The 14,608-nt window shown below is 46.2% G+C and overlaps 1 protein-coding gene across 4 annotated transcripts in view; it reads right to left on the reverse strand.

Annotated features, from left to right (window-relative positions):
- Positions 1 to 14,608, reverse strand: part of LOC100116867 (sodium channel protein 60E) — an 85,294-nt gene that overhangs the window by 24,218 nt on the left and 46,468 nt on the right. For all 4 annotated transcript variants that reach the window (XM_031929594.2, XM_031929595.2, XM_031929596.1 and 1 more), the window contains 2 exons: positions 9,166 to 9,386; positions 494 to 674 (listed from right to left, as the gene is read on the reverse strand). In XM_031929594.2, coding sequence (XP_031785454.1) covers positions 494 to 674; positions 9,166 to 9,386 — 402 coding nt within the window. The remainder of the gene's footprint in view (positions 1 to 493; positions 675 to 9,165; positions 9,387 to 14,608) is intronic.

Consider the following 14,608-nt stretch of genomic DNA (forward strand, 5'->3'; position numbering starts at 1 on the left):
TGGACACTAAACCGATTATTGCTCCGACGAAAAGCAAATACGCCGTATACATCGACGAGGAATAAAATAAAACATCCTGGAGCGAGTAATATCAGAAGCGCTGGCGGCCGATGCCGCCGGCAAATGGTCAAAGATGATGGACGATAGGGAAATTAGTGTCGAGTCCGTTCTTCGCGCGCCTCCCGCCGAACCATTAAGCTCGTATTCACTTTCCGAAAAGGCCCCGGAAATTAGAGGGAAATGATCCATCCACACGACGCCGTCTCCGACAATGCGGCAGAGCGCGGTGTACACGGCCCACACTATATCTGTGTCTGTGAGGGCTTTTTCTGATCGGAAGCCGTGCGGACAGCTACGCGTTTTATCGACGATGACTGGCGCAGGTTCCTGTGTAGGTATACGCATACAAAAGGACGATCGAGTGAATCGAAATGGGTTCAAGGCGAGAACCTTGGCGCTATGAGATTTGAAAATAAAATAAGAATCGACTTACTCTCTCCAGTCGACCGGAGTGGCATTGGGCTCCATGTGCCTGACGCACTTGTTCCTGAGCTCACCCATGTAAACTTGCAGAGCGAAAAGAGCGAAGACCATGAGGCAAAAGATCGTGAGTGTCATTACCTCGGCGAGCTGCTTGAAACTGTGCAGCAGAGCGTTGATGATGGTCTTTAACCCTGAAACAGTCGAGTCGAGTTTTCTCCTTATATATAGTTTTACGACGTCCCCTCTACACCCACACGCGCACACACTCCTTATATATAGTTTTACGACGTCCCCTCTACACCCACACGCGCACACACACCAGCGCGTATTTCAAGCGCTTCGTAGACGCGTATATAAAATATGTGCATTTGAACGACCGCGTGGAACAAAGATTAACCCTATATGCGAGCGCGAGCGGCGCTGCAGACTTTCGTTTATTGTCGCGGGGATTATATTGTTAAGCCTTGCGTGGCTTTTATTCCGGGAATTACGGCGGAAATTGCGCCCTCGGCGTGTTTTTCATTTGAATTAAACTTCGCCGACAGGTTCGCTCGGGTTTTCGAAAGCTGTACCTTTGCCTTTCATATATTGCGCGATGCGTTAGAGAAATGCGTTAAAAATGCTTGATTTGGTCAAAAGTTACGCACAATTAAAAATGCGGAAAAATTATGAAAAAAGATACAAATTTCTTGACTTTGAAAAATCCTGCAATTTTCATGATTTATCCGCATTTTCAATTGTGCGTAACTTTTGACCAATTCAAGCATTTTCAACGCACTTTTTTTTAAATTCAAGCTCTTTTCCCGTACTCTCTTCCTACCGTAATTCATTTTCTGTTTGTGCCTTAATCCTTTAGGTACATGACCTTGAACAATGGCTATTTTTCGACGAATTTGAAGTGCCTGTAGAACAGTGTCACAAGGCACTTTTTTGATGTTGGAACGTGGTTTTGCATGGTTCTAAACACGTACAATAAGAAAAAAAAAGTTGCGGGAGTGTGCCCCAACATTTGTTTTTTTTCGGTTTCTCCAACCAGAAAATGGCATTTTTCCCATAGAATTCCCCATATATAGTATCGCTGTCGTCCGCGCCTCGTAAACGCGTTAGTCGCGGACAATGGGGGGCCTAATTTTGGGCGCATTAGACGGAAGTCAGACCGGTGAAGCTCTTAACTTTCGGCCCCGCTTGACGAGGGAATTTCTCAGCATACAGCCCGCGTAGTCGGCTCTAACTTGCAGTGAGTGGAGCCAGGATTTATGCAAATCAAGTGTTATACCTTGCGGTTTTTTTTCAACTCTGCGTGCTGCTCTGTGCTTGTACATCATAGTTTCACTTTTCAGGATCATAATGAGCCTCGCGAAATTCGCGCATCAGTATTTTCATACTCGGACTCGAACAAGTTTCCGCTTCCCCCCGCCCCCATAATAATCAGCATTCCAGGGTTCTCCTCGCTGTATACGACAGGACAATAGCAGCAGCGAATTAGCAGTAGCCGAGCTCCGGTACTTACAGCCCGCCTTATTTAATTTTTATCCTCCCCGACAGCGGCAGCAGGGGTATAAGCGTAATTAAATTACGTCGGTTACTCGGCGTTCGACTTAGCATCTCATAAAACGAATGCGCTCGCTGTCCCGTAAACTTTTATACTTTCTGCATAAGCTCGCGGCCACTTACTTATTATACGAGGTAGTTCTTGCGCACAAGATGAAAATCAAGAGAGAAAGAGAGAGAGAGAGAGAGAGAGAGAGAGAGAGAGAGAGAGAGAATATCGCGCTATAGCGTATAAACATTCGTTCGCAAAGAACAAAGTATAGGTACATATCCGATATGGCAAAGGTATACAGGCGCTTAAATATATCGACGCACGCGAGACCTCAGCGCATGAAAAGCTCACACGACGACGTGCCATTGACCCACTCTTCCCCCCCTCTCTCTCTCTCTCTCTCTCTCTCTCTCTCTCTCTCCTGCGGTGTAGGCGCGCATGTACATAGCGCACTTTGTCCGCGAGGCCTTTTCCTCTCTGCGCGCGCGTGCGGTGTGTGTAATATAAGAGCAGCGGGCCGGTAGCACGTCATAACCGCATCGTTAGGAGGCATTCATTCGCGAATGATCGAGCGGGTCATTTAAAAGCCTTCTAGCTGCTCTCTTGAGCAAGCGCGAGTAGCCAAGATTGCGATCGCGAGCCGACCTTCGCTGCAGTGCTGCTGCGCTGTGTGTTGCTGCCGAGTGGGAGAGAGAGAGAGAGAGAGAGAGAGAGAGAGAGAGAGAGAGAGAGAGAGAGCCTATTGTGCATAGCCCTGAGAATTCGTCTCTCTCCGGTACATGTGTGTGTGTGTGTATGCATTGTACAGAGTCGATCGAGCTGGCTCGCGTGTGCTCTAAGATGTGCACAGGAGTGTGTATGCCACGAGATGTTTCGCGTTTAAGATTTTCAATCGCAGCGATCGATAGCCTTTTACACAGTCAAGCAAAGCTTAACGCCCGAAATCTTCATCCCCTGTAATATGTCGTCCTTTAGACTGGCAGGCGTTTATACTACACTGCTCTGTATATACTTGGCTCTCGCGCGTCTTTCACGGCAATTAAGACGGCGGTCTGCAGCCCCCCAACGCGGCACCTGTGGGCCGAACGCCAATAATTCCCGGCGGGAAACACCCCCCCCCTTCCCTCTCCGATAACGATGCAATCTCGGATGAGCCGCGTGATAATGATAATCGATGTCGAGCTATATAGAATTCGCATTGAGCAAACAGCAGGAGACTAACGCGCGAATACAGCTGCAGTAGAATACCCGCGCTGATATGCGGGAACAGTGCAGGGCTCGAAAATGTGAGTACGTGCGCGATCGGAAAAAAGGGTCTTTGTTGGCGTAGCGGTGTTTACGCACTCGCGTCGGATTAATATACATTTTTTATAATTTTACTTATGTTATATTAATTTTAATCATTTCGTTGTATCAGTTAAAATCTATTTTTTTGTAGCTTAAACTGGTTTTTATTAGTTTAAATCAATTTTAATAATTTTTAGTAAAAGCGCGACACTACTCTGTTGAGCAGCCACGCATTCAACGAAGCTTTTGCTTCGCGTTCAGAGGCCCAATCCACGGTGCAAGATGAGTCTCCCCAAAACCTCTCGTGATAAAAAATCACGCATACGCAGCCATTCGCTGAGCCGACGAAAGAAATCAATTAAGCGAAATCGATCGATTCGCGCAACAAAAGCGAGCGCGCGGATTGTTTTTCCCGCGGTTTACATCCAGCCGCAATACAGACGCACACAAAAGGGTCTCGTAAAATCCTTCGCTTAACGTCCCTCGGCAACTTTTACACTGCAGCGCGCGCTGAGCTCGATCGCCGTTATATACCACTGCTTTCGCAGCGCGAACGTCGTAAACCTCGGGAAAACGCATTGTACGAAGCGTCGAACTCTAAGCGCACGCGGCCTTTACGAGCAGAGCACACCGGCGATTAACCTTGATTAGGAGAGCTCGGTTAGATGAGAGAAAGAGAGTATCTACGGAGGTGCCGTGTGGGAAACGCCGCGTTCCATTGGTCCGAAAAGATCCGCAGAACAGATACGGCCGGCCAATGAGAGCCAACCGCATTGCCGAAACTGTACTTATCTGCCATCGCATCGCTGTCGTCGTCGTCGTTGCAAAGTGTACATCGACTCTCAACGACCCGAAAAAGGCGAGAGTGCGGTGAAATTTTATCCGGCGAAGGTGCAGCGGAGAGCTGACGCGAGACTTCGCGAGGCTCGGCGATTTTCGAATTTCTATATGCGGAGAAATAAGAGACGTTCGACTTTTGCCTGTGCACGGATATTTCGAATTCATGCGGTGCTGAATAATAATGAAAAGCAGGCCACGCGCGCGAATTCCCTCTTTAATCGAACAATTCAGATTTCAGGAGATAAAAAGGAAGTACACCTGCGCGTGTACGGAAATGGAATTCGGGGATTATATAAGTATAGTCAAATCCTCCGCCGCTGCGATTATAAAAAAATAAAAAATAACGAGCTTTATACGCGACGCTGTATACTATGCTCTTTCATTTTTTCCCGCATTTGGTTTATCGATGGAGATTTATTATTTATAATTCCAAGATCCGGATTATCGAGTGGCCTGCCTTTAATGCGGATTTATATGGAGCTTATATTACTCCGATTCGAAATTTACGAGCGCCGCGCTCGCGGAGAGTTTACGCGAATGACGCGCTTGCAGTCGTTAAAAGCCAATTAGAACGACTTGCTATGACGTCAGGCCATGCGTTATAGCCGGGAGTCGATATTTTTTCTGAACTTGGAACTGGAGCAGATGCGTATTTGTATAAATAAAGTATAGACTCGCGGTTAAATATTAACCCAAAGCGCATCGCGAATTTCGGAGGCGCAACATTATCACCTATATAGAGAAGAACGAGCTGCTGATGAAAATTAATTTTCGGCGCGTACGCGGGTGTAATCCGCAAGAAAGATAGATGGAAGTTAATCGTTCGGCTAAGTATTGCTTATTTGCCCTGCTGGACTTGCAATCTAATTTTGCTGGATATCATGGAGTCGGCTGTCGCGTTTCACCGCTGGAAGTATATTGGCGGATGATAACCTCTCAGTCGGAGGAGTATCGGAAAAATTGCTCGAGTTTACTCGTTACAGATATAGAAGGTGATAGATTGATAGTGACCCCGTAATCTTCAGACGTCCGATGATGATCCCATCGAAAACCGAGACGTCGCGGATGACCGCAAATAATCGTCCAACTTGTATTTCCTCCGAGGCGGCAACAATCCAATCTCCGTTCGCGTCTTGGTCGGCGCAAAAAATCAAACATGCGGCGCATAACTCCTCTATAATGAATCGCATGGAGAAATTTGCCGGGACCAATTTTCAAGCTCAGGGCATAAAGAAAAAGGGAGAGAAAAAAGCCAGGCTGAATTAGCAGCGGCTAAAGAGCGACAAAACAGTAGACGTCGCCGGGCACGACTTTATGAGCAAAGTTTCGTTTCGAGCTTAGCGTGGACGTATAACTTGTTATATTACGGGGCGATGTGTGTCGCTTTCGATTTATCGCGAGTCCAGTAGTATACGCAGGCGCGAAGACGAGCGAAAAAGGGATAGCTGCGACGATCAGGGATTTATGGAATATTTCAGCTGCGAGGGAACGCGACGGGCTCGCACCTGGGCTGGGCTATCGATTTTTTTCTATCTCGCGGCCTTTTTTATTCTTCCTGCGCTAGATAGCTGGTGCCGCACGCGGCAGCCGAGCGTGAAATGATGATTTAACGGAGCTCCGCAGCCCGATCGGCTCTCTCACGCTGCGATGGGATTTGCTATTAAGAAGAGTGAAATTTAAGTAGAGCTTTTTCCTTTGGATACGTTAATTAGCGCGGCTTTATCGACTTACAATTAAATATCGTTTCGAAGTACATCGGCGTAAACCAGCGAAGCTTGAATTTTCAAGGGAATTTCCGGGAATTGTTTTTCGCGCAAGCAAAGCGCTGCTCTTTATATTACGCTTTTTTATCAGCCCTTGCTCGCGACTTCATGAAGCGAATAAAAAGGAGAGAAAGCCAGAACAGCGCTCACACACACACACACATACACACACACACACACACAGAGCAGCCCTGTAGGATCGATATAAGGCCTCATATAAAAGTATAAAATCAAGCGATAAAAATCCAACACCGCACGCGCGCGTACGCAACGATGGCTCTGCACTGCGGCGTGAATAAGTAAAAGTATAGATAATCCTCGCTGACAGTACACCCACGCACACACACAGTGTACCGTTGCGCTTGCGTGTGACTGGGGGTGGGTGTGCGTGTATAAGACGGCGTGCGTTTTACGAGGCTAATAAAATGCGCGCGTGCGCCGGCGGTAATGGGCTGCGAAATGAGGTTAAAACAAATCTCGCGCTCTTCGCTTTCTCTCTCTCTCTCACTCTCTCTCTCTCTCTCTCTCTCTCTCTCTCTCTCTCTCTCTCTCTGTGCACGTATATATGTATATTATATTTTAAGAAACCAGCGGGAGAATAAGCACGTTCGGGTATTATAAAATTCTACTCGCGGCAGCGCATCTTTTTACCCATAGGCGGACGCCCGTGAGCGACGCGAGCTTTTATGAATTCCTTCCAGCTTCTATATGCCAAAAGTTTGGAATTTTAGAGCTTGCAAGGAGAATAAAGGACTCCGGGGGAACTCCGGACCTTGACTATGATTTTGGCACTTAAAAGCATATGCGTGTGTAAAAATCGAGCGCTTTGTATTTCTCTATACTGATGATGTGTTCATCGAATTGACGCAGATATTTAATTTTCCAAAGCCCGGATCCTCTGCTCGATGGCCACTTTTCAGGTTCAGTAAGCACACAGCTTTTGATCGTTCAATTTCAGAGAATATAATATATTGCCGTCAAAGGCGGAACGAAGGTCGCTTTAATGGCCGGCCGCGTTTTTGACTTATACGCAATAATTCAGGCAATTAAAGCTCGGGCACGCATAATTTAATGCGCAATCGAGAAGCCTTTCGCTTTATCCTATAGCTCTTTAATGTACGTATATACAGCGAAGCGATCGGAAAAAAGATGCTCTCGCTTTCCGATAAGGCCGTACTTTTTTCCGCTATCGGAGCTACTTTTAACCAGGAACTCTGCGCGATCTGCCTTTTATCCGAGGAAAGTCTCTGGTCTCTCTCTCTCTCTCTCTCTCTCTCTCTCTCTCTCTCTCTCTCTCTCACTCTCTCTCTCTCCTTCTCTTTCCCTGTACCTTTATATATCTATATATACATAAAGCGTCGATCTTATGGGACCCCTTTTTACGGTCGTTTGCGTTTATCTGCCGCGCTTCTTCTTTTTTTTTCTCGCTCTCAGTTTTTGTATTCTGCCTTTTTCTTTCGCTTCGGCTCCGTACAGGCGGACCTGATCTTTCGAGCTTGCGAGCTTTCTCTCTCGTTGCGGAAACGGACGATCCTTCGTTTGCTTGTTTATGTTGCGAGTCTCGCTGTGTGTATGCAGTGCTCTTCTTTCACGTAAGGTACCACTGCACACACTTACACACACACACACACACACACACACACACACACACACACACACACACACACACACATATATATATATATATGCAGTGGATGAATGAATGCATACGCGGTCGGTGATCGCTGTCGAGAATTTGTATAATGCTAATTTTATCCAAAACGTTCGCAGTTTCAAAAAGTACATTGTGATCGCAGGTGTAAAGGGGTCTTTAAACTAATCAAACACTCGAATTAGCGACGGCTGCATCACTTGAAAACTAAACCGGATTACCGTAAAAAAAGCCAACCATATCACCTCGTGTTAAATCCTTCACGCGCTCGATGATACGTTTGTCCGGCGCACTCGATCGAATGCACGGCGCTAACGAAAGCGCTTTCACCGATTCATTGATAAAACGCGCGAGCGCTTCAAGGACAGGACTCATACGCGCAGCTGCGATCCGACAAATTTATCGCTATTGTGTCGCGATTTGGGCGTTGTTTTTGAAGGTATGCTCGTGCGCACGAAATAATTGCGAGGGATTCCCTTTCTCTCTCTCTCTCTCACCCTCACATTGAATTTTTGGGAATATACAATTCGCGTTGCGGGAGCGGGCTCTGATTTTATTTCATCTCCTTTTCACCCACGATGCCACCGTCGAGCGGGAGATATGTAAAAATATTCGTGGAATACATACGCGACGTCTACAATGTGCGCATCATATGTCGCACGTATAAAGCATCGCGCATACGTATAATAAAGGGAAACATGGAAGCGAGCTTTCTTTTGTGCAGGGATTTCTTCGCGGAGCAAAAAGCTCGCCGTGATGGACGGCTGCGCGTTATTCTTTCGCGTTTAGCGCGCTTGAAGTCTCGAATTAAAAGCTCTTTTATTATATATTCATATAGCTCGCTTTTTAATTTCGTTTAATATGTATAAATAATCGATATTAGTTCATTCGTGAAAAGCAATGACTCAGCGAGTGAAGCGGCCGTTTGCTAAAAAATCCCTCTGAATTCTACTCCTCATGCGTGTACGGCCTATCTATACACTTTAGGTACCGGCGTATAATCGAATACCGGATCGAGCTGACCGCCGCGCACACTAACTCCGTTGGTATTCAGCTAGCTCTCGCTCGCTGTTCGCTATTCCGGCTCCCATAGGGCGGCGCATAATTGATTTAGTATCGGACCTCCCAAAGGCCGCTCTCCCCCCCCCCTCTCTCTATCATGATGCACGTATATATAGGCAGCGCGAGAAAGTGTAATGGATTGCGGCCGGCCGCAAGATTTGCGAGGCTAATGCCGTACTGTCGTTAGTCTATACTCTCTGGATCTATACATCAGCTTGGATTTTGCGTCGAGGAGCATCGGATGGATGCAGTTTGGCGTTGAGCTCGACGGCGGCGCCGGCTGGGCTCATTGTGACGCTGATGCGTTCTGGCTTTTAGACGTCCATCAGTTCACTGACGCGAATGCGCGGTGCGGGAAAGCGCCGTACCGACTTTGCTTCCACGCGGATACAACTGGTATGTGTACATAGGTGGATCTATAGCTAAAAAGGCTATACTGCTACTGGCGCGAGCGAGCCATTATCAATTTATAACGCTGAGGACGCAGGAGAGCGCACGTTCCCGTCGCGCTTTTCACGCTCCAACAATTTACTCACCTGGCATAATTGAAACAGTCTTAAGGGCTCTCAATACCCTGAACGTCCTGAGACCAGCGAGATTACCGACCTCCATTCCGATGGTCGCGTACCCGCTCGTAATTACTACGAAGTCCAGCCAATTCCACGGATTCCTCAGATACGTGTACTTGTTCAGTATGAATCCCTTGGCTATGGACTTTATCACCATTTCTGCCGTGTAGATGGCTAGGAAGATATATCTGTTGGCAGAAAGCACATAAGTTTATAAGACGATTGTTATTAAATTTCGTTGCCTGCATAGCGACATTGCTGCAGCGGGCTCTTTTCGAAAATTAGATTTTTATGTCTAATGCATTCGCCGAAGGCGTTGAGTGCGCTGGTGTCTCGCATGAATTCTGCATACAGGAAGATCGCGTTACGCGAGTGAATGAAAAGCTCTCCTCTCTCTCTCTCTCTCTCTCTCTCTCTCTCTCTCTCTCTCTCTCTCTCGGTTTTAAATTAATTATGCGCACCTCGCGCTAAGTGGTCGATATTTTTTATGCGTGTGCCGTCGAAGGGTAATAATAAAGCATCGGGACGAAAAAAAGAAACGCGTCGTTTATACATAGCCTCCGGAGAATTAAATTTACATATGGCCGACCGTTAATCGATGAATACAGAATTAGACCGCCGCATCGAGAGCAAAGAACTCTCTCTCTCTCTCTCTCTCTCTCTCTCTCTCTGCAAGCGTGTAACGCGCTTTTCGCCGCTTCGCATATAGGTAAATAACAAAGAGGGGAGGGCGCGCGCGCAGCCTCGATATATGACGAAAAAACGTGATCGCGCGTATAATCGATCCATCGTTAATTCATCAGCCAATCAGCCGTTACAGCGGAGCGAGGGAAACGAAGCCCCTGGATGTATATGTATAGGTATTATTTTCGCATTACGCGATAGTGTATATTTGTTCATATAAAGCGAGATTAACGAGCTTCCGGCGAATTATCCTCGGCAATAACAAGAGTGACAAAAAATCTCGACTCGACCAATTACGACAATAATAGCGATCATCGCGGCTAATGATTTTTTTCCGTGTCCGCAATAACGCCACTCCTTGGCCTTAAACGATTCGCGCACATTCATACACATAGGTGTGTACCATAAAAATTGATCGCACCGCCGCTTCTCGTATACATAAATGCACCGAGCACACGCGTTTGTGTATGTAAACGAAAAAGACATAGACGCGGAGCGGGTGTCATCTCAGTGGGTATAGATTTCATTGCTCCATCGATTTGATACAATTAGTGGGGACGCGGCTCGCAAACAGTTGAAGCAGGCATATACGAGTAAGCGAGACTGCGAGCGCGCAATTATTAGGCCGCGATCAGCGCGCGCGTCGGTCAATATTAATCCGTACCGGCAGAGTAAATTTGCTCGGGCGCTATACACGCCGCGATTTCTGGACCGTTAATCGCGCGAAATCAAACGTACACCTATATACATATGTACGTACGTCCAGTATACCCGCGCGCAGCTGCGTTTTCTCCGATGCCCGAATATATATATATATATATATATATATATATATATATATATCGATGTGCTTTTTCGCTGCGGTTGTTCGCCGCGTATAACGAGCCGTTGGCGTGACTGCAGGAAAGTTTGACGATCGGTCCGCGAGCTGCCCCTCATGCGCGATGAATTAAAATCTTAATTCTTCGGGCAAGGAAAACTGTCGTGTCATAGTGTGCAGTGAGCGACGTGAAAAATGCTTCGGCTAAGAGGCTTCGATGGTATACTCGTGCCGAGAACTTTTTTTCACGAGCTCATAATTAGGAGAACAGGGAAAAGGCTTTAGTGTACATCAGGAGCCGGTCGAGCGGAAATTACTCTAAGCTCGTGGGATCGATCATGCGTCTGACCGAAGCGGAACCTTTTCTACTTTTAAAAGTATATATTATGTGTTAATGCGATAAAAGGAAGAATATATAGGGTTCTTTGAGAAAAAGGGGTGATCGACTCACTACTAAATGCGATTACGTATAGGTGCACAACGGCAGAACTGTGTTTGAAATCATGAAATTGACTCGAGATCGGAATACTTGCGTTGCGGAGAAGGAGATTGATTTTTCTTAACACGTGCATGAAAAAGACCCGTTTCCATGCCTCTAAAGTGAATGGCAAGCTGCTCATTTCGAGCGTGCGGGAGAGAATGGCTATTCCCTCCCTCTACTCATAAACACTGAAAAACACTCAAAAACCCTCAAAAATAATCAAATTTTTGAAAATTTTTGAAAATTTTTGAAAAATATTGATATTTTTTTAAAGAGAGTGGTTTACGACTCAAAATGCGCAACTTACCATTCACTCTATATGCATGAACACGGGTCTTTACAGGCACTTGTCAAAAAAAGTACAGTGTGCAACAAAGGGGGGAAGGCAATTTCTACCTACGCTTTCGGCGCCCTTGACTCCAACTCGTGCTCAAATCTCACCCTCGTTAGACATCGCCCTTCCCCCCCCCCCTAGTTGCACAATATACTATTTTTAACCGCTCGTAAACTTCGGACACAAAAGTCCCGACAGCGCGGTATGAATTCAACACGATCCTCGGCGTTTATGGACTTTCTTTTTAATATCTTAACGTACGTCCGAACGCTTTATGACAGGCAATAAAATTGTATTATTAGCCCCGAGGATATAATAACCAGTCTCTTCAACCTGTTCGCGCACAACGCGCGACTCAGCGTCGTTAAATCTTATATACATTCTGATGCCGGCTTTATTTGTAGCTGAAAATTATTAACTTCTTCGCGTGCCGGAGCCGTCTTGCGCATATTAACGTATATAGTATACCCGCGCGAATAATTATTTCGGAAGCGGTTTAAAGTCGAAAGCTGTATTAACCCTTCAACATTTTAGATTAGTTTGAGCCACATTCAGGGGAGAGAGAAAAATAAACAAAGGAGAGATAGAGCCAGCCCGAATTACAAGCGAAAAAAGGCGGATAAAATTCAAAAGGGTATATACAGGAGAGAGGAAAGATAAGCCGCGTCCTAGCCATCTCGACCTCTTCTGCCGCCGCGACGCTTCCCGCTATTTACCCAACGCCGTGGCGTAAAAAGAAATTTCTTTTCTCCCGGCCGTGCAAAAATTCAAAATAAAAAAAAAATACCCAACCCGCAACTCTTCTCCAGCAGCTAAAAAAGCAGTTCTGCACCCAAGAACTCCTGCAACGAAGAAAAAAAAAGTGCAGTCATCGGGCGCATTAAGCCGTGCGCAGTTCGGAAGAGGGTCATTATCGCGGCTCCCCCGGAAAGTTTCGAGTAGCTCTCGCCGAAAGAGAGAGCGCAATCTGTATAATATAGCTACGCGGAGCTCCGCCAGTAATTGCGTTTGATTTATAGGCAACGCCTACGAAATCGTACTCGGGAAAAATGAACGAATGATTCGTCATTGTGGCAGCGCACATTAGCTGCAGGGAGTAAACATCGTCTCCTCCCTATAGCTCGCGTATATAGATAGATGCACTAGCTGGGTATACATAGATGTGTATAGGTATATAGAAGCTGAGCATAAACCGATGGCGCCGGCGGAGGAAAGTTTTCCCTTGGGAAAATCTACTTTTAAATGCGATTTATGCGAGAATTAGGGGTCGGAGAGCTGTGTAAGAGAGAGAGAGAGAGAGAGAGAGAGAGAGAGAGAGAGAGAGAGAATCGCAACTGGCGAAAGAGGCAGGCTGTGTAAGCGGCTTATCGCGCTCGAGACATGAGAAAGTATATAACGAGTTCTCCGAACGAATTGTGATATTTTTAGTGTGTATTTATGACGCAGCAGATAAAAGTCGACGCGCTTGATTTTTCAGTTTCGCCATCAGTAATTCATTAGAGAATTGAATTTGAGAATAATCTTACGTACAAACATCAACCGAATGTGTGCGCGACTTGAGCCAGCTATATATATAGCCTTGTGGGACTCCGGGGCGTCTTCGCGTCGACGATAAAAAGGAGACGGCGAACGATTGAGCTGATGGCTTACGAGCGCGTGTAATACGCTTTTTTTCCCGGGCCATTTTATTTAATATCGCGCCGCGTGAATGGGATTTCCCCTCTGCTCTCGGGCTCTCACTCTTATTCTCGAGTTTTATTGCCGCGTCGGCCGATGAATTCTACCGGGAAAGAGGCTTTTACGGCTTGTGATCGGGATCTCCAGGCGCGAGAAACACTTTCTTATCGCGCGGAAAGGCTTCTTTTCGAATTTTTCACTGGTGCTGATGTTTATTCTACTCTGTTGTAATGCGATTGTGAGTTTTTAGATTACGATTTCTCGCGCGTGTATACGCATTTTTTTTTTTACGTGGCATTTGGAACTCGAAAGTTCATCGCCTCATCTACGCAAGCCTTCCACACTGCCCTATCTTGTGTCAACCCCACCCAAGATGCACCTCTCCGATCGACACCCACCCGTCCTATTTCTACTAGATCCGCTTTTACGTTGTCCTCCCATCTACGTCTAGGTCTACCTAGAGGTCGCGTTACCATCGGCCTGCCCTTCATGACACGCGCTGCCGTACGGTCGTCTCCCATTCTCGCTACGTGCCCTGCCCATCCCAATCTGCGCGATTTTATTATTCTGTTAATATTTGGTGACGCGTACAGATTGTGTAACTCATCATTGTGTAGTCTCCTCCATTCCCCGGTTTCCTCATCTTTCTTCGGCCCGTATATTTTTCGCAAGACTTTATTTTCAAATACCCTAAAACGGTTGTCCGCCTGCTTAGTGAGAGTCCACGTTTCGCACCCGTACAGAACCACCGGCAGTATTATTGTCCGGTATATTCTTATTTTAACGTTTTTAGACAACAGCCTCGACTTAAGTAAATTACTCACGGCGTAGAAGCAAGCATTACCCGAATGGAGTCTCTTATTTATTTCGACATTAATATCGTTTCTATCATTTATGGTCGTACCCAGATACCTGAATTCGCTAACCTTTTCAAAAGTAAAATTCCCAACTCTGAGATCTTCCTCCCCTCTGCAGATGCCTAGCTTATCCACAATCATATACTTTGTTTTTGATTCACTCACTTCTAACCCTGTATACTCCACCACTTTTATGAGGATTTCCGCGTTTCTTGCTACCGTTTCCCTACAATCCCCCAGTATATCCAAATCATCTGCGTAGCCTAGTATCTGCGTTGTTCCATTAAGCGTTGCGCCCAACTGGCTAACCTGCATTCTTCTAACGGCATACTCTAACGTTAAGTTGAACAGCACCGTAGAGAGCCCATCCCCTTGTTTTAAACCATCGCGTATCATGAAGGGTTCTGATACATTACCGCCTACTCGGACCTTTCCCGTGCTTCCGTTCAGACATATTTGAATTAATCTCACTAGTTTTTTCGGTACCCCGAGAAGTACTAGAATTTGATACATTTTGCTTCGCTTAATAGAGTCGTACGCTTTTTTAAAATCTATAA

The sequence above is a fragment of the Nasonia vitripennis genome, chromosome 4, assembly GCF_009193385.2.
Source record: "Nasonia vitripennis strain AsymCx chromosome 4, Nvit_psr_1.1, whole genome shotgun sequence".
Lineage (NCBI taxonomy): Eukaryota > Metazoa > Arthropoda > Insecta > Hymenoptera > Pteromalidae > Nasonia > Nasonia vitripennis.